This window comes from Lepisma saccharinum, chromosome 1 (assembly GCF_977018435.1).
Source record: "Lepisma saccharinum chromosome 1, izLepSacc3.1, whole genome shotgun sequence".
NCBI lineage: Eukaryota > Metazoa > Arthropoda > Insecta > Zygentoma > Lepismatidae > Lepisma > Lepisma saccharinum.
This window is the reverse complement of record NC_139229.1, coordinates 26,616,513-26,643,527: the sequence shown is the minus strand read 5'-3', so window position 1 is coordinate 26,643,527 and position 27,015 is coordinate 26,616,513. Positions and strand designations below refer to the sequence as shown.

General features: G+C 41.1%; 1 protein-coding gene across 10 annotated transcripts in view; it reads left to right on the top strand.

Annotated features, from left to right (window-relative positions):
* The window catches only part of Spn (protein phosphatase 1 regulatory subunit spinophilin), a 182,201-nt gene that overhangs the window by 65,018 nt on the left and 90,168 nt on the right, over positions 1 to 27,015 (top strand). Inside the window, exon 1 of one of the 10 annotated variants that reach the window (XM_083129978.1) lies at positions 5,888 to 6,057. The exons of the other annotated variants lie outside the window; for them this stretch is intronic. Coding sequence (XP_082986104.1) covers positions 6,009 to 6,057 — 49 coding nt within the window. The 5' untranslated portion in view covers positions 5,888 to 6,008. Of the gene's footprint in view, positions 1 to 5,887; positions 6,058 to 27,015 lie in introns of those variants that run through there. 10 annotated transcript variants of the gene reach the window in all.

Here is a 27,015-nt window from a genome sequence, read left to right as displayed (position 1 = left end):
TCGCGACTGCATGTTACACATTAACAAGTATAATTCCGTCTGTACTAGGAGAGCAAAAGGGTCCCCCCCCTTTTGCGTTTAGGTTAGCAATTTTCTCAGCTAATAGTACATCTCTCTTGCAGAACAATGAATCGTATTAAGTCGTGAGTTTCTACCGTCATTACATTACTCTATGCCAGTGAATGAACACTTAATGTTCATATCCTGCCATCATAACGGATCTCGTCGATTGTTTCGCGTATCGGCTGACATGTCGCCATGTGAACAACCAGCAGGAAACGTAATACGTAGTAGGCAGATTGGGAATTACTGTGTTCATTCGCGTTTATTGCAATGTTAGGTTCGAAAATTGAAAGAAAAATCGCCAAATAAGTAGTGGACAACTTCTGATCCAGTGTCAGTACAGTTCATTCCCTTGGAAACAATATATATATATATTTATTTGCCTCATGCTGTACACGCTACGTAATACAGACACTATATTATATGTTAGCTGCCTCGACTAAAGGCCGAATCACACGGAACTGGATATTCAGTAGGAATGCCCTAGTTGGCGTTGGACTTGCTACCTGGCTGGCAGTTAGTCTGGTTTTGACGACTAGGCCGTGTTCTAATTGCAACTGGCTTTCTCTACTAGATTCTGTGAAAGAGCCAATCAGAGCGAAAGTTTGGTCACGTGAAGATAATCTGTGAGTTTGACAAAGGAAAAGTTTTTTTTTCTGTGCTTTCCGAGTGTTGCTTGTTTTTTTGTTTTTTTCACTGCTCGATGAAAGAAAAACAGATGATGTGCATTCGTATTCGTTAATATTTAGGAATTTAGCCAAAGCGATGAGATTTGTAGACGACAGATGTGATTAGCAGATAATGAAAATTCTTATTATTACCCATAAAATGTTTGACATATTTAGTTGAGCATTTTTTTTATTAATACCAGATTATTAAAAACGTTAATTTTCGTAATTGTAGCAAAATAGTAGCTGTACCTATTCTAGTCTACAATGTTCTTCCTTAAGTCGTCCGTCTGCGCAATACCATTTGGGAATAAAAGGCTACCAACAAGTACTATAACGAATACCGTGTGAGGCGAAAACTAAAGTCCAGCAGGAAATCTAGCCTCGTTTGATTCAGCCATAAGTGGTCGACTTGCTGTCTTCCACTGGATTCCAAGTTCGAGTCCTAGCCTGGGCGTGTGTCTCGTCTTATTTGCATTCTTCCTCATCGTCGCGATGAGGCAGAGAAGCAACGTAAAAATCGAGATTTGTACCACAGTGTTATAACTGTTGCCATGGCTTCAGTCCTTTTAAGCAAGCAGCCTACACACAGTCCAATGTCCAGAAGTCATTCATCCCACTTAACGAATTACACTTACTTTATAAAGCCCCGATTCATAGGTCCTCGCGAGATGCTTATCCAAGTCATCGTCACAGGGACCGTGTTCCCAAAGAAGAAAACGTAAGGGATATTTTTTTACTGCAACCTTACTCGATTTTTATATCACTTCTCGCCAAATTGTTTATTACTCAGCAGACTTCCGTGACGGAGTAGTTATCACGCCGAGCTACGACGCCAGGGGTCCCGGGTTCGTGTCAAGGCCTGTGCATAGGTGTTCTTTGTGAGTGTTCGTTCATCAGTTTCATCATATTACTCATCCTCCTCTTCGCGATTAGCCAAAATTTACAGAAAAGCGAAGTAAAATAAACCAAAGCAGTAAATCAGTATGGGTTCTCAGTACCTACATGCAAACTTTTCAGTATTTAGCTACATTACATTCCAGCAATGCGTACGCTAATTTCAAGTTGCCAATTCATTTAAAAGTATTGTGTGTTAGTACTTAAATTGACAAATTTTACATAAAAGAAACTAATATTTATTTTCGTTTCGACAATGTGTTCTTAATGGACTTGGATTGAGTTTATATTTGCCCCTGTAAGATCCTTTTTAAAAAAACTTGACACGTGCAAACAAGGAAAAATAAACACTGGTAGATAAAATAATACTCCATCACCTTCTTCTTTTTTCTCCCCTTTCTCTCTTTATTTTCCCTTTCTCTTTTCCCCTTCTCTTTCTTTTCCCTTTATCTTCCATTTCTATCTTTTCCCTTTCTCTTTCCCCTTCTTTCTTTTCACTTTCTCCCTTACTTTTCCATTTCTCTTTCTTCTCCCTTTATCTTTCTTTTCCACTTCTCTCTTTCTTTTCACTTTCTCACTTTCTTTTCCATTTCTCTTTTCCCTTTCTCTCTTTTCCCCTTCTCTTATCCCTTTCTCTCTTTCTTTTCCCTTTCTTTCTTTTCCCTTTCTTTCTTTCCCCTTCTCTCTTTATTTTCCATTTCTCTCTTTCTGTCCCCTTTCTCTCTTTCTTTTCCCTTTCTCTCTTTCTTTTCTCTTTCTATTCCCTTTCTTTATTTTCCCTTTATATTTCTTTTTCTTCCCTTTCTCTTTTTCCCCTTTGCTCTTACTTTTCTATTCTCTATATTTTCCCTTTCTCTCTTTCTTTCTTTTCTCTTTGTCTTTCTTTTCTCTTTCTCTCTTTTTCCTCCTCATATCGTTACTACACGATTATGAAATTGCTGTGCATGCTTCAATAATGCTCATAATCATTGTCACACACATAAGTAAACCAAATAAATCAGACAACGTATTTTGGTCGGTTGAGTTACCTTGAATATTTCACCCTGGACTGCATTTTTTGCAGGCCGACGAAGTTCTGGCGCCTGTCCAGGATAATGCTCTGAAGAGCTTGTCTTGTGTCATCCATGCGTGTTTGTGATTTTCACCTCAACAATCTCCACTTTTCATCCCCACCGTCGCCAAAAATGGCAGATAAGCGACGTAAAAACCTAATTCATATAATATAATTACCTTCAAGTTCCCATACCTCAGCCTACGCCTTAGGTGTACTTCTGTTTCATTGGGAAATATAAATTTTTGTAACACCCTGCAGTTATATGATGATACTGTGAACGACACGTATTTTGAGGCTCTTCGATAAGGTGGTACCTAAATCCGTTTTCTTGTAACCACAGGGTCCTGGGTTCGGTTCCCAGTATTTGGGTGATCTTGTCTCGATTACCTGTCTGATCGTAAAGTGAATTTAAACAGACTGACAAACTTTACATGGTTTTTGTGTAATAAATCAACATTTTGATAATAAATAATATATATGTTACTTTAATCACATCTATAATAATATTAGCTCTTGCTCGCACATGTTAACGATGTCCTAGTGTCTGGAACCACAGCCAATGTGGACTGTAGTATTGTCCGATGCCACCAATCTGTGTGTTGAGTTTCAATGTACAGTTTTTAACAATAGCGTAATGATTTTTAGTTTTTGGACAAGTATTAATTTGTACAAATTTGTTTTATTCAAAATAGTTCGTCGTTTCATTCCAAACTAAACCCAAGCTGTTTCATTGGGTGACACGTGGTCAGCGATTCGAGTCCCATCGCCGCTGTTTTCTTCACGTTGCTGGGTCAACACCGAAATACTGGACTCTCACGAGGGATCGAACCCGGGACCGCTCGCACCAAAGGCAAGAGCCTTGACCCTTCGACTAACCTGGAACACTTCTGATTCGCTGGTCGAAATTAGTTCCGGTTTTGTCAAGGTGCTTATGTCCCCTTATAAGAAGAATGGTGCAATTAACCTCAATACGGACGCACCGTTAGTAATATGTATCAGCTAATAATACTCACACAATTAAAATATTAACTCCCACTCGCCAATTTCTAGAATGATCCCGTGTACCATGTTACGTTCTACATGTGTATATCGAAGGGAGCCTTGGAGGGTATTAACCCTAGTGTAAAGATTTTGGGGCGTGGCATAATCTTGCCCCCCCCTTGCCCCCCTTTGACTGCGCCCGCGAATTCATGACTCAGCCGTGGCCGTGCGGGTCACGGCAAAATTGAACTTTGGACGTAATCGTGGGATCACGGAATCGCGTACGTCGCGTGGTCGACTGTTCCCTCCGATCACGTACGGGAGCTGGGTGACGTGACGACAAAGGGAGCAGTTGTCATCGACGGTGTCAAAAACGGGCGACGTAAACGTGATATTTTGAGTTCGTACGTGTCGTGCGTCAAAGAACTTTTGTTTTGATCGGCTTTCTGCAGTGAGTTGAGACCTGCGCAGTGAGAGGTGCTACGAATTTCGCCGGAGATATCCGACAGTGTAGCAACGTTGCCAACCGCTATAATATCCTCCCATATTCAGTTTTTTTTCCGACACTGCAATTTTACTGTAAAAGCGGAAACGTCATGGAACAATCGCAACTGCCAGAGCACCATGTGAGATACAAGCGCCAATTCACTCACACTGGCATCTCTTAACCCGAAGGTTTCTTGCCGGAGCAACATGTTTTCCACCTATATCATATCTTGAGCAAGATTAATCAATCCATTGTTGACCATCCTTCAGGTCCATCGTAGGGAGATTTCAGACCGAAGCGACACATGTCACTTGGGACTCAGACCGAAGCGACACGTGTCACTTGGGACGCAGACCCTCCGTAATCAATGCACCGAAGAGATACGAAAAGCTGCGCGGACTGGGCCGTTTTCTCAGTACCGTGTATCGTATCGCTTCGGTCTGTTGTTCACGCGTACGCGGTGAACGATTTGCTTTAGACTGAATGGGCTCGTGGCTCTTGTCGCTTCGGTGTGAATTCTCAGTGTCCTTTGTCGCTTCGGTCGGGAAACACCCTCAGACTGAAACGACAGGGAGTTGGGGGCACCGAAACGACAAGCGGCACGAGCACTTCAGTCTCGAAGCAAGCATGCGCTACCAACAATCCGAGGCGACACGATGCATGATATTGAGAAAACGGCCCAGTCCGAGCGACACGTGCAGCCTGTCATGTCGTTTCGGTCTGAAAGCTCCTTTAGTCAAAGGGTCCCTATTTTGATCCGCGTCGGAAGCAGGCACAAAGTGATCCGGATGCTACGTTAAACTGTAGGTTCAATCCCAATGAGCGTATCTGTGCATAAAGTGGGTTTAAAACAAACGAAAGAGAAAAAATATTTTTTTGAAGAGAAAGCGTTGTTTAACACTTAAATCACGGTTATTAAGCAAACTGTTGTTCCACAGACTTGGCTGGGCATTTATTACGTGGAAAATTCGTGGGGCCCTTAGCCTCCCACTAAGTGGTTAGCACAGCTCGCTCCGGCACCAGGGGTCTCGGGATCGAATCCCGCTCTAAGCATGGGTGTTCTTTGTGTGTATTCTTTCATCAGTTTCATCATATCATCACTAATCCTGATCGCTGCGATTAGCCAAGAGGTAGAATAGCGTCGTAAAATATCCAAATCAATCAATTATTGTTCATCTAGATCGTCGCGATTAAGCTAGAATTGTTAGACTTAAATATCCAAATGTTCCAATTTATCTGGCTTAAACATTACAGTGGTTTCAATGCCTGTAGATTCACCGTGACGAGGGATGAAGGATGGATTGCAAGAAGGAGCTGTTCATCTATTTGTTGGAAATGGCTCTGTAACGCACTACGCTAATATCGGCATTTTCATATTCTGTATGGTCCTTTGGAGCCGCGTCGGTCTAGTCGGTAGGGTGTCTTGATTTATACTCGGTAGCCCCGTGTTCGATTCCACGGGTGAGTGATCTAACGTCGGAAATCTCCGGCCTTACCCCTGCTGCATAAAGCGGGTCTGGGATACACCCAGCCTCAAATAAATGGAGGATAAAGGCGGCCGGAGCGTGATGCTGATCACATCGTCTCCAAAAGCGATCGAGAACGTGCGGTGTCCTACCGCCTTCAAAGCACGGCGCAATGTGCGCTTTACCTTTTTGATCGTGTAGGGTTCTTTCCGACACGCAGTTAGCAACGCTGCAGCACAGGCCGGCTATTATGTCTACTGGGCAAGGACTCTCGGTGATCTGGGACGAGCTATATTTGGCAAGATCTTCGTACGGGACTGCAGTTCATGCTGTAAGCCACGTGTGTGCCTCGTTTTTGTCTGTGAAATCTTCGTCCCGCTGATTTTTGGTTCATGTGCCTGCGTTTCCTGCAGAGAGCTACCGAATGCTTGGATTGTACGGGTAAGAGCAACTAGCAACCGACACCCACGGGGGACTTGACATGGCCAGGTACTTTTTATGCATTGCCGTAGGGTGATATTCGCGTATACTGTGCGCAGACGTAAACGGGAAGGAATATTTTTTGCCGGTTGCCACGTGCCTAATTCCATATTCATAGCGATCATGCATTTGCGAAATGCGTGCGGTGCAATTTTCACAACAGTGTACATTTCTTTTGTCCGATCGAAGTGTATTTGTATAACCTTTGACATGTTTATGTGGCCGTTTGTTTACGTGTGTCGCCGAAACGGAGGTAGGGGAGCGGGAGCATTGTTGATTCGAGTTCCGTCACCTATGATGACGTAGTAGGATTGAGGTCACAAACAAGGCAGTGTTGTTAGCATGTATAGTGAATTAAAACTTGATTAGCGCCCTTTTTACAATGATGTTCTAATACGTTTGCCAATAGACGAACACATCACTGCCTGACACTAGAATTCGCAGAACTTTTTTCGGAGGGGTCCAGAATCGTAAAGATTTATTTATTTATTTGCCCTCTACAGAAAACGGATATCTCCAATACGAGGCATTAATATAAATAATATAAATGTTGGATGGATGCTGCATAGCTGCGTTTTTGGGGGCAGGATACAGAATAAAAATATTTCGATATTACCAATTGTAACTTTTCGTTCAAAAGTTGTTCAAAAGCAAAATTGGGTATAATTTTAAGAGGAGTTTGCATTCATCATTTTGGTTCTTTACTGCTTTCGGAGGGGCTGTAGCCACATCAGCTCTCCCTGCATACGCCAGACCGCGCGCACATGTCTGTGTGTGTGTATAGTTATGTTGCCCCCCACAACCTGAGGTACATCCAACAGCAGAAGTAATAGGCGAATTGTCTATTTTCATTTAGTATGTTTTCCTCAATGTGGTCGCGTTTTGTTCATTTGTGCCACATTAGAGTTTCAGCTTTTTACCATAGCTATTTAAATTTTAGTCGTCGGATATATATAACTGTTATATATATATGTGTGTGTGTGTGTGTTTTTTTAGTCTAAGTTAGGAGTTTATCTCCACATAATGAGATTTTACTCGAGGAGTTTTGTTTTGTTTAAGACCTGATCTTCACATAGTTGCTGATAGGGACTTGTCGCCGTATATTTTCACGAGTGCAAATCAGTGATTTATCCACACACGACAAAGGACCAATTTATGCTCATTTTCGCCTTAAATTTACCCTTATATCCCTCCTGCACACGAACTTACAGCCCTCGGATAGAAAATTCTGGATAAACTCGTGGTGCAAAACTGCAAAATCACGTAACATTTTAATTGCAATCCTTTGAACGTCATATACAACATTGTCATTTTGCAGCATGCGAATAGGCTGCTGTTATATTCTACAACCAACATTACACCTCCCTATTACGAGGTGTTACAGTTACGAGTATTACAGGTTTAATCGAGCTTCAAGTAATCAAGCTCTCTTCTTTCGGAACTGTTTTTTTTTCCTTTTAATACAATAGATGGTTATATCAGTGCTAGTTGTATTGTTCTCTGTGTCCATTGCGTTTATTAGTTACAAACTTGTATCCAGCTCTCCCGTTGAAATAGTAACGAACGGTGCTATGTATATTGTATTGTTTACCTAGCATTTCGTGTTTTTAAAAAATGTGGTGTCAGTGCCATAAATTGTTTCATTGCCATTTATATCCAGAATTCATTTTCGAAGAGACCCGTCGACTCTCCTTGGTGCATTTATATCGACCACTGACCTCCCCGGTGGCGTAGTGACAATGCCGTTGCCTTGTAATCAATGTGTTTCGGGTTCGGAATACATTACGAAGTGATTCGTATCGCACCGAAACTGTAGGACCGGTCCCAATTAGCCTATCTTATCATTAAATGGACTGTTTGAAACGTTAATTATACCGCTCGCATTTTAATTTGTAAATATTGTCCTTTTGCGAGGATATGTTCGTCGTTGTTGGCATTTGAAAAGGGTTCTGGTTTCAGTCCTGGTCCAGTCGATAGTGCGTCTGACTAGCACGAGAGAAACCCGGGTTCGATTCTCGGACTCGGGTGAAAATGCCTCTGACAGTGCCTCACGATAAGCGGTTCTGGTTCTTCCCAGCCTCTTATTAGAGGGGCCAAAAAGTAACCGGAGCCTGGTGCAGATAACATAACTGAGATCGAGAATGTGTTGTCATGCATTCACATCCCACTATGTGCCTTCATGGTTACACAGGATTAGCTTTATATATAATGCGAGTTCACATTTTGTAACATGATTTTTCAAAACTTTAGTACGAGTGCCCAGAATAGCGATACATAGCATCATCCAGAAAGTTTTTAAGGGGTGTAAGGGATGACTCTTTCGGAAGGCATTCAAATTTCAACTTCTCTCACGTAGTACGCCCTAGATTGCCTTTTGCAGTCTAACCAAGCTCTGGCGCCTGACCTGCATCGAGGATAATCCTGTGTAGTAATTGCATTGTGTACCTGATTCATTGAAGGTTTTTAGAAGGGACTGTTCAGATGCTGAAGAAGTATTGTAACGTCATTGTGGGTAGAAAATTTGAAATTAAGAGAAGTAAGTACAAAGAGGGGAGGGTTCTGACACGTATAGCCAGGATGCAATTTGAGAGGGAATTCCCCCTTCGGGTTGCTAATTTTTACTCTTGGGGACGGAACTGTATGTCGAATATCCCAGTCCTAAGTTGCTGGAATTTACCCCCTCGCTGGAAATGTTTTAAATAAATAAATATAGGTTGGCCTATACTTAGTCGTAAGTCGAATCTTCAATGTTGACAGCTGAGACCAAGAAGGAAATAATACGGAGAGAGATAGATGCACGTGTGCTTGAAGAGAGCCAAGAGAAAGAGCAGAGGAAACTGTTTGCGTCGTAAATTGAAATGAGATTATTCAGATGATTCATTGCTTCCCGGCCGTGATTGTCTTCCCTGCTTCTCTTCCCACGTCAGCACTATAAATGCCTTCACTGCGGAAAGCTTTGTTCCGTACTGCCTTCAGCGTAGTTCTTTCGTTGGAAATTCTCATTGCAGGAATTGCGTAAGGATTATCGTGTAGATGCCAGTGCGGAAAGATGGTAGCTTATCACACCACGACGCCAAGAGCCAGAGAGAGAGAGAGATGGGAGAATAGAAAGAGAAGAGGGATAGGTGGAAGAAAAGGAAAAGAGAATAGAGAACACAGATATAGAAGATAAAAGATAAGAGAAAATAGGGAAGGAATTAAAATGTACAAGAGATGGAAGAAAAATAAAGAAAAGAAGAGAGATAGATGAAAGAAAACAAAGAGATACATGGAATAAAAAGAGAATAGAGATAGATGGAAGAAATAAAACGAGAACCAAGGGAAGATGAGAGAAAGAAGATAAAGGAACAAAAGAAAAAAAATAAAGGACAGAAAGGGACGGAAATATAAAGACGAAGAAAGGAGACCTACACCTCTCTCTCTCTCTCTCTCTCTCTCTCTCCTCTAATTTAATACACATCGTTGCCATTAACCTATAGTTGTAGGAAAGGGAAGTGAAACAAAAATAGATCCTGCATCCATTAACCCATCAGAGTATAAAGTGACGTAATTTGTTGTAATGTGGGTTGCAAAGCTTAAAGGGTTAGGTACCAGTTTCACTTCCAAGTTCAGTACGTTTTGGCTTCATTTATCTATTTCACGTCGCGTTTACGCCTACTTTAGCTAATCGCGACGATGAGGATGATGAATGGTCATGTTATGAATTGGGTCTTTTCAAGTCCGATAGATCCATACATACATACACACACGTATATAATGTGTGTGTGTGTGTGTGTAATATCAAATACCAATCTGGATTTGAGATATTACTGGAAACTGTTTTCCAAGTTTAAATGAATTGTAACTATCCTAAAGGAAGGAACACGGAAATAACCTACATCCCACGTCGAGCAGTTTCCTGCGGGACCGCTGTGAGTAATGGGGAATTTACACACGGCGGCACACTCGGAACACTCCTCCCTGCGTCATCCTTGTGTGCCACGAGTCTCTCGTTAACGACTACCGCCACAGAGGAGGCTTTTACGACCCGCCTCTTTGGGACACTTCGCGCAGGACTGGACCAAAGCGGACTCAAGGGTGTTGGATGCAGCCATGCGACGTTTCACTACGATTAGGAAGTTTATGTTGATATGACACGTGTGTTTCTAATAAGTCGGGCTTTAGTTTTATGTTGTAAGTCCACTTTATGCACGGGTAGGCAAATTGGGACTCTGTACTTACAATTGAAAGTTTGATCTGAATCACTATGTGCTTTCACCGGCTATCAAAACCCGGGACCGCTTGATTACAAGGCGACGACGTTACCACTACCCCATCATTTTCTATTAAGTTGGAGGTGTATTCAAAGCCGCAATATGATGATTTTTGTGATTTAGCGTCGCTGTTCTACCACTTTTGGCTAATGTGTGATATGATGAAATTGATGAAGGGGCACTCACCAGGAACTTACATGCCCGAGGCGGGATTCGAACCCAGGACCCCTGTGCTAACCAATGATCTAGCGATGGTACCAAGATGAGACTTGGTGTACCCTTGTCTCGGTCTAATCTGAAATAATATCGCGAAGACGAGAATGACTGGTAGTAAGACAAAGGAACAACCACAAACACACATGGACAGGACTCTGGCCCCACAGAGGATTATACTGGCTGTGAGTCCAGACGCCAGAGCCTCGTTAGTCTGCAAAGTGCAGTGCAGGGTGTACTACGTGGAAGAGAGCTTGGCATTTTGGTGCCTTCCTGGAAATAATGGATGAAAATGTAAAAAGTATTTAAGGCAAACTAAAGATGTTAGTGGTAAGCAGGACTTGCAGCCTATCCATAACAAGCACGTGCCGTATTGGAATATCCTGATAAACCATAATAATAATATAGCAGTTTTGAATTACATAAGCCTTACATTATAATCTGACAGCCACGCGGAGCTGTAGTTTCGATTCAAGGGGTGAGTGGAATTTACCATCATCTCCAAATGGTTTATATACTTTGTGTAAGCACATTTGAGTCAAAAGTCCTAGGTTCTATTCCTAGATAAGGCAGAGATGTTTCTTTCTATTTTGTACCTTAACCATATTTGCTATTAGTCTAGGGAGGTATACCCTGTCCCGGCTATCTTTGGAGCAAGGTCGCGCATAGCGCCAGAAAAGAAGGGGAATCGTGTGGGCAGAGCGAAGCAGTACATGCTGCTGCGAGGGCTGGTGGCGGCAGTCGCTTCTCCCCTACACGCAATCCCATTTGCTCGCACGTGTTCATTGATGGAGCCGTCACTACTTGGCGCAGAGACTTGTTTTCGTTCTCTTGCTCCAGAGATAGCCGTGATAGAGTAAAGGTAAACTATGTAAATATATTGAAAACCCAAATTATATTGTTTCCTTTTTTGAAACAGTGTTCACATGTATTTATAACTCTGCTTTTTTTACCCTTGAATTCATGGCAATGTAGTTGTCTGAAAAGTTATTCCTGGCTGTGCGGCTGACTTTGATCCTGTACAACTTCTGACACATTTCACAGTCGTTTCTAGAGAGCGGAAATTACTTACGGCCACTGGCAACACACCACACGTCGCCGTTTACCTACGGATATTGCGCATAGCTTATTATTGATTTCTGTTTGTGCACTTCCGTGTGGTTAGGTTTGGCATTCGACTTTCGACCTCAGAAGGCGAAACTTTCTGCTTGCACGAGGTGCGGCAGTCAGGAGTTGCCAACCTCCGTGGCGGAGTGGTTATCACAACGCGCTAGTACGCCTGGGGTCGCAAGTTTGAATCCCGGCCTCGGTATGGGTGTTGTTTGTGAGTGTCCCTTCATCAATTTCATTATATCATCACTCATCCTTATCTTCGCTATTAGCCAAAAGTGGCAGAAAAGCGAAGTAAAATGAACGAAATCAATCAACGCAGTATTAAGTCGCACCGTGTTGGGTTTCAGACATTATTGCAGTTCAACGACGGTTTCGTGTAAAGTATCACATAGACCCTCCCGATGCCAAGAGAATCAAGGCGTGGAAAGCAGCGTTTCTGGAGAGAGGATCTATCGATAAGAGGCATGGTGGTGGCCGATCACCAACATCAGAGGAAAACGTTCAGCGCGTTGCAGATGCATTTGCACCAAGTCCCAAGAAATCCATTCGTACGGCGTCACGTGAGATTGCTCTCCCAAATTTTGTGTACGAACGGATTTCTTGCAATAATGGATCCCAATTGTGCGTACCACCACACAGTTTGAGCTTTTTCAGCATTGGCTGACATTTTCACTTTTCACCCCCTGGAACGATACAAAATAAACGAATCCTTACCATTCATTACCTATTTAAAATTTTCACAACTAAGCTACCATGTGCCACCTACCACACTGTTCTTGCCTGTATATTATGTTTAATATAAGTATTTGAAATTAGGGCGTTTCAATTCGGACACTCGGAATCACTTGTGCGCTTAAATGCCGAATCCTGATAAGTAGGCAACCCGAATCGCACGAAAGATAGGCTAGTTGCATATGGTGCAAGGGGCTCCATTATAATGGATAAGGGTTATCTGGAACTCTGAGATTGATACACTGCCAAACGATGTTCCAGCTACAGTTCGTTCCTGTGCTGATATTGCATACCTTCATGTTATACAGGGTGACCATAATTAAAGTTGTCCTACTCAGAGTCCTCTGGAGCTCGTTCATAGCAACGAATTGCGTTGAAACTTGGTACATAGACTGTGCAGACCATGGTGAAGCCAATGCCGATGAAAATTAAAATAATTCAGATTTTCACCAACAGGTGGAAATGTGGCGTTGAAATAACAGCCAGAAGTCGAACATGCAAAACTTTAAATCTACCGCCGGGGTGAGTGGGGCCCAGGACATGTCTACGGCGCCGCGTGAGGAACGCAGCCCCCCTGAAAGTACTCGTCCATGCGGTTACTCGAACTACAATAGTGAACCTAGTGTTGGTGTCTGCATATGTGGCACTTACCAGAAATCTCATTAGAAGGTGAAAGTAGAAGAAAAGAAAGCTAATAGATTTTTAGCGTAGCAGAATGCAATGAAGTGGCAGAAAAACATCCAAAGTTAAACTACTTCCAAAATAACGAATGCATAATTTAATTGATGAATTATTTATCCCAGAAAAAAAACCCTCGAAGAAGAGGGGAAAACTTTGGCACTACAGTGAGGGGCCACGAATGGTCTATGCCTGGTCTATCACTCGACGTAACAGAGAAGGCTCCTCCCACTCCGTTCTGCGCAGGCGTCGGAGGGTACATCGCATTTCACTGAGCAGCCTGTCATAGGGCCCGTTCCGAAAGTCGCACGAGTTTAACGCGTTAAACGAGTTATGGTAACTGGCTGTCCCATAAGTGCTTCCGTGCGTTTCGTGAGTTTCATTGTGCTATCCCAAAAGTCGCATTCCGTGCGTTTCGTGCAAGAACGAGATTCACCGAACGCACGGGCCAGGAGGCTGGTTTGTTCCGTGAGAATCGTCTGCTCCTTGCAGACAAAGCGTCTGCTAATGGATTCAAATTGCACTAGTTCGGTAAATGTATTATAAATGTATTATAATTTAACAGAGACCGATATGAAGCAACGTGCACAAGATGAGTATGCCTCGACCGTTCTTAGAATGTGATTAAAATGAGTAACAGTGTCCACAGTACAGTTTATTTTTTTGCCATAAGGACATTCCTTCCACTGACGCCATGCGGAAACTTTCTCTAAACAAAACGCTGCCCCTGCGCTTTCCCCTAGAGTGTCCCATAAGTCTGTAAAATAACTGGTTTCACCAGATTCACGAGCCCAGTCATTTTCGTTGAATGCGTTCGTTTCGTTAAGACTTTCGGAACGCACCCATTTACTAGCATTGTATCCTCGCTGATGGATCTCCATGACAATGAGTGTTAGCTTCTAGGATTACCCCTTCGTTTTGGATACGTTACCGAGCTGTCCTGTGGAAAGCTGTCGAAGATAAGAATGTGGACGACGTACGGGTGTCGTTTTAGCACTTCTTAGATCTTTTCTGCCACATGTTCTCCTTCGCCCTCCAGTCTTCATTGATTTTTTATGGCGTGTGACATCCAGCGGAGGCTTCGATTTCGCAGTGACCTGTAACTGGACCAAGAGAGATTTACCCTAAGATCGGAAGTCATCTTCAATCAGCTTACACCGGCCGGGAATCCATGGCATAAGTCATATGATGTTTCTTTACCTACAGTAGGTATTGGAAGATTAACCAGATTGAGTGTGAATTATGTCAGATGTTAAAGGTTAATTAGTTCAGAATGAGTCATCAAATAGCTGTGAAATTTGTGCATCAATATTGGTTCATCGTGTGAGGTCTGCTTCAACGCTGGCTTCTTTAGATTTTAAAATCTTGCCAAATCTGCATGTAGGCGTCAAGGAATGAGTGTTGACTGAAACAATCATTTGTGTCGAATAAAAAGAAATGGTGACCAAACATTCAGTTAAGTAGGCGAGAATTTTTTTTTTTCTGACCACCAGTGATTGTGCCCAAATTCGGCCTATTTGTTTATAATTATCAAAAATTTTACTAATAAATTACTAAACGAGAACGTTCAACCAGAAAATATTTATTCTAACAACTCTGTTACATGATGTAGAGATTAGGTATTTTTCTGCCCGTGTGTGCGTAAGTGGCTCTGGGATTCACGCCTCTTGTCAGTAAGTACCGAGAGCATTTACTGGCAAGTACAATGGTTCTTTGATCGACTCAGTCTACTAGGGCCGATGTTGATAGTGGGTTGAGCTCTGTCGCTCCGCGTCCACAGAGGGATAACTTTACCATTATATCACTCGGAAATGATCCTCATGCGGATAGCTTGTGTAGTATTTAAGTTGTAATTGCCGATTTACTTGGTAAAGAGAAAAGTGTAACAACAGCCTAAAGAGATCTAGGGCCGGCCCCCGTGGCGGAGCACATCGCCCTACGACGCCAGAGGTCCCGGGTTCGAATCCTGACCTGGGCATGGATGTTTTTGAGTGTTCATTCATCAATTTCATCACTCATCCCAATCTTCGCAAATTAGCCAAAAGTGACACAAAAAGCGAAGTAAAATAAATCAAATCAGTCAATCTAAAGAGATCTAGAAATTCTTTTCGATTCTAAATTAACGTTTGCTTATCATCTAGACAAAATAATAAGCGAAGCCTACAAGTTTTTTGGATTTATTATTTACAAACACTAAACATACCATATTATTCTCTAGTGCGTAAAAAGCTCGAATTTGGCTCTGTCATGTGGAATACAGAAGTTCAAAAACATACCGGAAATGTAGAACGTGTACAGTAAAAATTATTGCGATATTTGAAATTCAAACTGGAAGGTGAATACCCAGGTTCGAATCATAAACTTACCTAATAGAGCAATTCCATGTGGAAAGACGGACGGCCCGAGACCATTTTTAATGACAAACTCAGATCTCCTCTGTGGCATTCACAATTCACAATACCAATTCCGAACATTAAAACACGACCCAAGCATGGAGCCTTTATGTGAGCAGAACACGTACAAATATCATGAAAGGTCACTTATTTGGAGAATGAGTGCGCTCTATAATGCTATAGAAAAATATAATAAAAGGCTCGATTTGTTTGCGATGTCATATTTGCAATTCAATAGAAAATTGGCTACATTGGAATATTTTATTCTGTGTGTTCTATCAGAAATTGTACTGCAATAATAAGAACTCTGTAAATTGGTGTAAACCTTGTTTAGTTCAATAATAATAATAAGCGTAAAAGTTCAATAAGTATGGCATTGCTTTTATGTTTTGTTTTTGTCTTTTTTTTATCGGCTAGAGGTGTTGAGATCTAATTATCTTAGAGCAGAAGAACGTTATCGTTCATTAACGTGTTAGGACACAACGGGTTCAGTGGAGCAAAAAATTAGTTAGGACAAAATGTCAGGTCGTAGACAACCATGTGTCGAAGGATGCCTCTCGTCGGGGGGCATTGCGGTCTCATGAGCTTTTATCGATCTCTCCCCTGTTCGATGTTTCCGTCGTCCGTTTCACTTTCGAAATTTGTGGGGCCAGCTGGTCGGCCCGCAAAATATGTGCCTCCGCAGAGGGACTGGGTGGGGGGGGGGTTCCAATTAGGTACCGGGACGTCGTTAAATATATCCTCGTCTCCAGCTTCGAATAAAATTCAGAATTGGTTGATTTGATATTTTGCTTCGCATTTCTGCTACTTTTGGCTAATTGCGAAGATGAGGATGAATCGTGATATGATGAAGTAAGTGAAGGACAAACACATATGGGCAGCATACAACGGAAGTCCCATAGACGATTATACTGGCCATGGGAGCTCGTTAGTCTGCAACATGCAGTAAAAAAAGGTAAAGTGCTTCCCTGTGCTTAGCACCATGCCATGAAGGCGTGTGGGGGTAACGCCCCACACTTTCTTGATCCGGTCGTGAGTGGGGGTGATGTGATTAGCATCACGCTCCTGACCGCCTTTACCCTCCAGGGTTGCCCCCAGGTACCCATGTCATTCGACGCTGGGTGAACGCCGAGGCCGCTTCCAACGTTAGAGAAGTTCTCGGATTTGAACCGGCCGGGGATCGAACCCGGGACCTTTAGCATGGTAGTCAGACGCGTTACCGACTGAGCCACCGCAAAATGCAGTCCAGGGTGTATTGCCTGGAATTCAGGTAGACAGTTGGATGTCTTTGATAAAGGGCCACCCCTTACACCCCGAATAAAATTTACAACTTTTTACTCTGGATGTAATGTTTTTTTTCCTCTGGAAATACATTTCCTTTCAGTTTTGGTTCGTGACTTTTTATCAGTAGCAGCCCACAGCAAAATCTGATTGTTTTGAATTAACAAAACACGCTTGGTTATGCTTTTTTGGTAAATTCTAAGCAAATGTGCACGATCACTGAAAGAATTGGGTTCCCTTGAACAAACCCTCGCGACTTCCATGCTTTATTAATGTTTGGACGAAAACACTAGTCCTTGTTATTTGAGGTTACTTAATTATTTGCAGGAATAATAATAATGAAAGAATTTGCCGGAAGACAAGAGAGAAATAACGAAAATGATAAGATTTCGTATCCCAAAACAACAGTTGCCCCCCCCCACACACACTTTTGCCCCCGCACTATGCTAAACCTTATGTACCAAGGAAAAGTAAACTATCCTCGCCACCCCCCCCCCCCCGCCTCCCCAGTTTTGGCACCTGGGCCCCACCAGGTTTGGAATCCAATCGCCGCCATTGATCAGGGAACGGATTTATATGTATTAAAATGTGTTAGAAATGTAAAGATATAATTCGTTATTTTAGTTAAAATATGGACTTACAAATTGTGAAAAATGGCTATTATCATTAAAGAAGGGGCCCACTCACCTAGCTAAATCAAATGCATTACAGTCGGGCCGCGATAAGAAGCTGTGTGCAACCAGAACGCAGAACGTGACCAAATTCTGTCTCCTCGTTGGCTGCCATGTGGCTGGGGGTTTTCTGCGTTGCCACGTTCGCACAAACAGGCGGACGGCAAGCTCTGGAAAAAATAAAACGTCAGGCGAAATTAAGCACGTACGTATCAGTATGCTAATATATGTTATTTCCGTCGTAAAGTGATAAATTAACGAATCTAGAAGTTTGAATCTGAAGTTTCTTGTAGGTTAACGCTAACTTCCCGTGTGAATTTTACTTTCTGGCAAGCATGAAACATTTTCTCTTCCTGCTCTACACAGCAACCGAAAACCTTCACTGAAAGAACCTTTGTTGTGTTTTTATTATGGTACATTGCAAGCATCAGCTACCGGCATCTTTTTACTTGTGTTGTATCTTATCACAATTACCAACAAAAGAAAATGTGTCTTGTGTTATGAACAACACTGTGGCAAATCGTTCTCCTTTGATTTCATGCCGCCTCTCTTTGCCTTCTTTGTCACGCCGCGGCGTTCGTCTTTTATAAAGACATGGAATTTATACTTCTGTAACATTGTTGAAGCTTCAGAACGTACAAATGAAATGTATTTCTTGAAAATTAGGGCGAATTACGTATAAACAAATTACGTACAACTTCGTTTCGTTAACACGTTTTTAAAATATATTTTGCGGAACGTACAAAAATTCACCTCTAAAACAGAATTTCACAGAACTGAGTTACTGTATTACGGAGAAAATTTATCAAGAATCAATTGTGTGTGAATTGATTGATTGAGTTGGTGTTTTAAAGTCCACTTTTAGCACACTACGGCTAATCTGGAATGGACCTACAGTTGGAAGTGGGATCCGAACCACTGTGTGCCTCGACAGGGCATCGAACCCAGGACTCCTTGATTACAAGGCGACGACGCTTACTCTACCACTGTACCAGCGGGGAGGCACATGTGGGTGTGTGAAGTGAGTTAATTTTGGAAGCTACATGACAATACAGGCTCTGGCAATACAGAGTTCAATAAATTACAACGAAACGCTTGGCAATTGTTCGATTTTCGTAACATTAATGATACATTTGGTACATGTGTTATTAATGCTTCGAGCTACCTGTATGTAAAAATATAAAAAAATGAATGAAAGAACAGAAGTAGTTAACGTTGTTCCTTTAAATAGGAAAAGAGTCGGAATGAGAACAATGGAAGGGTCCCGTTGTTGACTGTTTAACCAGATGTTTAATCCTACACGTGTCTGTGGGCTCGCCAAAATCCTGAAGTAGGTCAATCCGGCAACGGCGCGTCACTACCAGAGCGGGTGGTTCCACGCCGGTTGCTAGCGCGTCCCGACTGTAGTTTACATTGTAGTGGAAAATTCAAACACAATACGTACTTGCTTTTTTGTTAACCAAAAGTGCTGAAACGTCACTGTCTTCGTGTTGCTCCTTTATATTGACAGAATCTTCGTTCAGTGTCGCATGAAGTAATGGGAGTATATTTAAAATAGACAATGGATTTCACTGCGAAAGCTTGAGCTTGCATTGTCTATTGTTGACAAGAATATTAGAGTAACATGCATTATATATTGTTAAGATTTAAGATAGAGTACAAAACGTACAGAATAGAGATGAAAGGAAAAGGTTTGGTATTTAACACAAGAAGGGAAAATGCGGTAATAGCGTGAATATGGAATACGTGTCGAAAAATGTTTGGAAATTATGTGTAAAAATAACTGTTCTAAAACCTAATATATGTAAAAATGTGAAAAATAGAAATAGCATTTTTCAAGCTTACATACCACGATTCGCAAAGATAAAACCCCAAAAAAATGATTTTAGCGTAATATGAAAAATCTGTATTTATACATAAATTCGTTTCATGCTGATGATTTTTTTCGAAGATTCCTTTTCCCCTGATTTACTTTCAGGCCCAGTATATGCTTGGCGGTGAGATCGCATATTTTTAATGCGACATGCCTTGAATATATGTACTCGGAAGTCGCTGACTCTTGGGATCGTTATTTGTATGGATGCGTGTGGCTCTGGCTTGAAGGTTAACAAACTCGGAACCTGAACGCATGCCAGCAACGTGGGTGAAGGTCTGGGAAGGTTGGCTATGTGCAGTTGCTTCCTGCGGGGCGGGGATGAATGGAAGTTTATTCCTGTGAATCTGGTGCGAGGGCAGAGGGAAGTAGTGTAATTTAGCCGCAACCGAGAACGGATTTGGACATTAAGAAAACTAAGGAATGCTATGTGGAACCAAGGACTATTCATTAACTAGATTTAACATCCTTTTTTGTTATTCAATAAATATTCTACCTTTTTATTTTATGACAGTTTGTTTTTATACATATTTTAGCGATCTTAACTTTGCGTAAGTTAAATAATGAATAGGCTACGTGCTATTAAATTTATATATTTATACCGTCTTTTACCTATTCATGTGATAACAATGTTAATTAATTTACATTTAAGCCTTGTTTCCATGATATGAAAAAAAACAATATGCTGACCAAGGCAGATTTTTTTTAATTTACATGTTTTAATAATTATTATTATGAATAGACAGATTAATTTTATTAACGTGTTAATTATAAACGTTGTTATTAATAATTATTATTGGTGTGCCACTTGGTTTGAATCCCTCCCGAAATATATTTCTAGACACGTGTCTGTGTGGAACATTGTCAACTGCTCATGTATTCTTTTTGAAGTGATGGGGTTGCTCCGATATTATCGATACCAGATGTATTATTCGGTATTATCGTTAGTATTCCGTTACTCGATATATTGATTGTGTATCGATAGTCAGTCGATATCACACAACCCTAACGACAAGCTGCACGTGTGCCTTCGGTCTGCACAAAGAAAAAAACGTTATTTAGAATAACCAAAAATTAGTTTCTGCTACCCAAATATTTGTCTAAATAGCCGACAAATGCTTTGAGAATTCGTGTACATTTGTTTCAGTGTTATCAAAATATGGTCTAAATTACCAAAATGAGTAAGGGTTACTTTTTTTGTTGAAGTTACTAAGAAGCTTAAACAAAGTTTTTGTTGAAATCACCAAGAAGCTCAACGAAATGTGCTAAACGACGCCAGGAGTCCCGGGTTCGAATTCCGGCCCGGGCGTAGTCGTTTCTGTGAGCGTCCCTTCATGATTGTATCATATCACTCATCCTCATCTTCGCTATTAACCAAATGTGGAAGGAAAACTACGCTAAATAACAAATCAAATAATTCAGCAAGTTTTCTCCGTTGGTAGCGCATGCGCAGTGAATGCTTTTAAGGCTCCCGGGTTCGAATCTCGGCCTGGGCAAGGGTGTTTTTTTGTGAGTGTCCTTCAGTTTCATCACTCATCGCCATTTTCGCGATTAGCCAAAGTGACGGAAAAGCAAGGCATAATAAACCAAATCAATCACCGACACGTGACCAGAAGTCCCTCAAAACCTGTAACATCTCGTAGATTATTTTTAGTAAACATTTATGTCATTCCCTATCGATCGTTATCTGCCATAACTAAATAACATTGGTACGTTATTCGTCCCACCTGATCTCTTCGTGAATGCAGACCGCCACTGTGTTTGTTTTCTCTTCGGAGTCAGTTGATAATCGCCAATATGCCGGCCCCCGTGGCGGAGTGGTTAGCACATCGCGCTGCGACGCCAAGGGTTCCGGGTTCGAATCCCGGCCTGCACATGGATGTGTGTGAGTGCCCATTCATCATATCATCACCCATCCCCATCTTCGCAAATTAACCTAAAGTGGCACAAAAGGCGAAGAAAAATAAAGCAAATCAATCGCCAATCCATCACTGTTCCGTAACTTAAACACGATGCCGTGACACCTTCAACGTCATCCAGATTTGAACCTCGTTAAAGCCAGTTCCAGGCAAAGTCGTCGAAGGTTTCTTTTTGTAGCGTCTGAGCTCACTCTTCAAATACGATCCTAAATGTCAACTTGCCACCTTTGCTAGTGTGCTCATGCATAAATCCGTGCGAAAAACAAAAATCATGGGTTCGCATAAGGTGAAGGGTTTTGTTGGTGATGTGGATAATATGCATTTTATTATTGTCCAATCGGCCCACACATTTGACGATTTTGAGTGTACAGGTATATTCGCCTCTTCAGATCTAAAAAAGTATCTAAATCATCATAGAGCAAACAACCATTACTAAAATTATATTTTACGTCTGTGCGTTGTGCGTATTGTCTTGTTAATAACAGAACTTCCTATTTCCTTTCGTCACTGCTACATATTCTCCACTTTCTTGTATGAGATAGCACTTCTTTCGTCGTCCTCGCGGGAACATTCAACATCTACTATTTTTACTTGACTTGCCAGATATTGTTGCCTTAAAATATTGTCCAATTGTATACTGTGAAGTAGATCGAGATTTTTCTGAGTATAAAAATATTATTGGCCAAAACAGAAGGAGTTTGAAGGTTAAAAATTTGAAATATGATGTAATCAAGTTCAAGTAAGGAGTGTAATTTTTCTTTCTTTCATAAAACAGCAGTGTAAAGTAAACAAGAGAGTGTGGAAGAATTCAGAACTGCAACTTTTGCATTTATTACATGCTAAATCGTATGAGCTGATAAAAGAACACACATCTGTTTACATGTAGTGTTTTGGCGGTAACTGAAAGACAGGTAAGGCGTTTTTCTAAAGTGCATATTTGCATTGATATTTTAGATATTTTAAGTGCATAATTGCCCGAACCCAATCATCGCTCATCGTCACGATTAGCCAACAGTGGCAGAAGATAAAAGTAAAAAAAGCCAAATCAATCAAATCATGGACACACAAGGTGGTGCAAACAGATCGTGGGCTCCAGAGACGCTCTTGGCGAGTCTTTTGCGGGGCGTCGGAGCAGTGTCTTCCAGTTCGTGTTCGTTTCTACGCCATGTTGAGGCAAGGAAAGAGAGAGAGCCTATTCAGGATAATTTTCTCTGATTCCAAGTGAGCTCGGCACAAAGCAACTGTTGAATCGCAATGGCACAACAGCAATACTTTATTGCTGATAGCAGCAGCATTCATGATAGCCTAACAGCCGTTGAAAAGCAGGCCAAGGAGATAAAAAAAATGCAAGCGGAACTCACTTGAGTAGCATGTGGAGATCGTGTCCTTGCTTCTCGGTAGCAACAAGAGCAAATTGATTGCAGCTTGGCTTCAAGCCCGGGTTCTCAACCTTAAAATTTATATTGCTGAATGAACGCAGTAACGTAGTAATCAACTGGGCACAGTACTTCATCTGCGTACTCGTTCAGACACTAAATTGGAAGAGACATAAATATCCAGTGCCGACCTCCGTTGCGGAGTGGTTAGCACAGCGCGCTACGACAGTAGGAGACCCGGGAGTGCCCCGTCATCAGTTTCATCAAATCACGACTCATCCCCATACGATTAGCCAAAAGTAAAAGAAAAGCGACGTAAAATAACCTATTTCAATGAATGAACATAAATATCCGGTGATCATAACGCTAGTTACTAAAAAATGTAGCTATAAAGGCTTTTGCAGAAAGTGTATTCTCTCTATGCTGCTGCGCTACATTGCCATTACTTTTAAATGATGGTTGAACGTATTGTATGTTCTTGCGATGTTGGTAGTTGTAGCTACACTCCTGTCCCGGGAATCTCTGGAGCAAGCGAACGAAAACGAGTGCTTTGCGCAAGTAGGACTCGACTCGACCAATGAACGCGTGATGGGGGAAATGAGCGCAGCAGTGTGCACTCGCTTCCTCCCCTTCTGTACATTTATACGCGACCTTGCTCCATAATTTCCCGAGTCAGAGTGTAGCTACAAGTACCGTGCTACTTCCGAACCACGGTAGTGTCCCTACAGTGAATTAGTGGCCAGAAAATTTGACAGATGAATCATAGTTGCATTTAGTACTACTAACGTCCCTTTTGTGCATTCAAAAGACGAGAGGGCCAATTTTTAATATAGAAATGAGACAAATACTATATTATTATTATTATTAGGGCTAGAATTTTTATGACCTAAAGATCACCAAAATATGCTCTTATGACCTTAAATTTTACAAAATATGCACTATAATTTGAAAAAGATGCCCTTATAACTAGACTGTTTCAAACATCAATATCTAACATATGGTGAAATATTTTCATATACATACTATTTTTGGTTCACTTTATGGGCCCTGATGAGTTGAAATGCACAATGAATACTTCTGTAAACTTTCAAATAAAATAAAATATTTTGCTGCAGTCCAAAAAACAAAAAAAAAACACCCTTGAGTGAACATGGGAGTTAGAACGAATCCACTTGGTGATGACTGTATAATGCTTGAAAAAGCTAAAATATGCTGAATATGACCGAAAACCCATCAAAATATGATTTATCACCTAGAAATGGCCAAATATGCCAAAATATCCCCTTAAAAAGCACCTTAATTTAATTAGTTTCTTCACAATATGAATTTCTATATATTTAGGGAACACATCACCCTTACCAAGAAAAATATGCTAAGTCATAAAAATCGTAGCCCTAATTGTTGTTATTGATATTATTTACCATTCATGTTCACGTTTCGATATCGGTTGATTGTCGATAATAAATCGAGATGTGGAATATAGGAAATGCCGACGTCAATATCGATATATTAAGTTCAGTCATTAGCTCCCCAGAACGGTGTAAAAGGAAATTTCGAAGCTATTTAAAAAGCAAATACGTCGGGGTGAAAAAAGATGAAAAAAGGTGGCTAATTGGAGAAGAGAGTAGTATCAATTGACTGCTGGTGAATAATTTCAATTACATGAAAGCTTTTTTCAATATGGCTCACAGATCAGTCTCACATTTCGGCTCACTGTTCCACTTACAACTCATGAGAGTTCATTGTAGAATAGCACCTGATGGAAGCACTTAGTGGTTCGGATCCCACTTTAAAAGATGACTTGAGAAATGACATCTGAGGCCTTTTTTTTCTGGCGATAACCAATGGTACGCCACATCGGCACATTTTTATACGTGAGAGTAATATATTTTAATAAAAAAAAATTGTGTGCGTGTGTGTGTACATGGATGCACAATCATTTATGAACACAATATCAAATCAACTTGAAGAGTACCGAGACCTTTCGTCCCAGAAAAAAGTACTGCATACATACATACATACAGTATATGAACACACAGTCAAGGACGTATTTAGGGGATACCCGGTGGAGGCACATAGTGATTCGGATACCACTTTAAACTGTAGGTCCAGTTCCGATTAGCCTTACTGTGTATAAAGTGGACTTAAAACCCCAAATCAACCAAGCAACCAACGTATTTGGGGGGGGGGGGTTCCGGAATATCACCCGGAACTTTACTTTTCGTCAACTCGATCTAAAAGTAAAAAAAAAAAAAAAAAAAAGTAAAGTGTTCCCCTGTGCATAGCACCACGCCATGAAGGCGTATAGGGGGTGTGGGGGTAACGCCCCACACTTTCTTGATCCGGTCGTGAGTGGGGGTGATGTGATCAGCATCACGCCCCTGACCGCCTTTACCCCCCAGGGTTTCCCCCAGGTACCCATGTTATTCGACGCTGGGTGGGCGCCGGGGCCGCTTCCACCGTTAGAAAAGTTCCCGGATTTGAACCGGCCGGGGATCGAACCCGGGACCTTGAGCATGGTAGTCAGACGCGTTACCGACTGAGCCACCGCGGCCACTCGATCTAACAATTTTTTTTTATATTTAATAAATATTTATAATTTATTAATTTCCTTGCCAGGGCAGGGTTTTTTTGTACAAATTTTGCCAACCTTAACTACACGAAAGCTATAACGTGCTGTTATGTCACTATTCTTATCGTCCTTTTACCTATTCATGTAATAAAAATAAAATATTAGTTAATTTTAATTTTTAATTAATACCAATTGAATTAATTTAATATAATTATTTTTAAACATTATTATTATTGTTATTATTACTGTTGTTATTATTATTAATTGGAGACACTTGGTTCGGAAACCCCCCCCCCCCCCGAAACATATTTCTAGATACGTTCTCGTCACCATGTGAAACCAAGCAGCTCGCATTTCTTCAATTTTTTCACGACTTACTTTCAAAATCTGAAGCACTGAATTTCTTCTACAGTATTCCCGGTTTTCCCCTCACTTGGTTTCCACTCTGTAGGGCCGCATTAGTGAAATTGTGTCGTAGACAAGGATTTGAAAGTTGCTCCGACAAACACACAAATATTCCCGACAATAAAAAAACTGTCCCACTGGGCTTGTTGAATAATCTAGGACGGCCAGAAGCGCCAGTCCAGTTAGTCTGAAATTAATGCATTTTCTGGGCTCCACTGCACAAAGAAGCGAGGGCTGACAATATCGAGCGTCCTCAAAAATGCATCATTTGCTTCACCAGAAGGCAGCAAGGATAAAGGAAATGGAAGGAGATGGCAATAAATATGTCTCCCAGCAATTGAGCCAATGGGCACAGAGGACAAGGCCCTTGGGGACTGCAGACGTTGCACGGAGCACATGGTTATGAGCCACGCATGCTCGATGCTTACGAAGACTAAGCGGTCTCTCTTTCCGTCTTTCTTGCTTTCTTGTTAGGTTGTTAGTAGGGCTTGGAAGTTGATGACGTAAAAAAATCTCAAAAAATTACGTGCAGAATGAGCTTAAAGTTATTAAAAAAATTACCGTTACAATGAAAACTTTATTTTTCATAAATTACAAGAGATGTCGTTGTTTATTGATTTTGTTTATTTTATTTCTTTTTTCTGCCACTTTTGGCTAATTGCGAAGATGGGGATGAGTGATATGATGAAATTGATGAACGGACACTCACAAACACCCACGTCCAGCCCGGGATTGGAACCCGGGACTTAAATTACAGGAGAGTAGTTGAAAAATTGGATAAAACCTGTTGTTTGATGGTTTAAACTGTCGAATCAAAATGAAAGAATCAAGTGCTAATGTAGTTTTCTTTATTTTTACTTCAAGTTTACACAAAATACACGGCAAGGTTTTTTTTCTGTATAAGTGATTCACCTTCTTCCAAAGTTGGCCTTGCACGATACAGTGATCGGTCAGCTTCCGACAATGTGTCTGGCGTGTATCAATTGTTTTTATGTTTTAACTAATTTTACTTTAAAAACCACCGATTAAAGCGTAAATGGTGGCAAGCAAGGGAACCTCAAAGTAGGCTTCACCCAAAGCATTTTAAGTTTGCTGGAGGAAAAAAATAAATTTCAATTAATTGTTTAATCCATTGCCAAAGATTTTAGTTAAAAATAATATTGTGCTTTTGCATTGACCGTATTTTCGATTAACGGCCTACTTGTTAGGGAATTTAAATTATGTAGGTTCTGCTAGAAAATGCATTTAAAATTAATGAAACAACAGGGAAGGTGCAGAAAGAAACTTTAAAAATGACAGAAAATGCAAAAATAACGGCAGAAATACTAAAAGATAACCCAAAATCCAAAAAAGGCCGGAAAATGCAAAAAATTATTAAAGAAGGCAAAATTAAATCATTTTTTTCTAGTTGTAATTGAAGGAAGACCTACTACCAGGTTT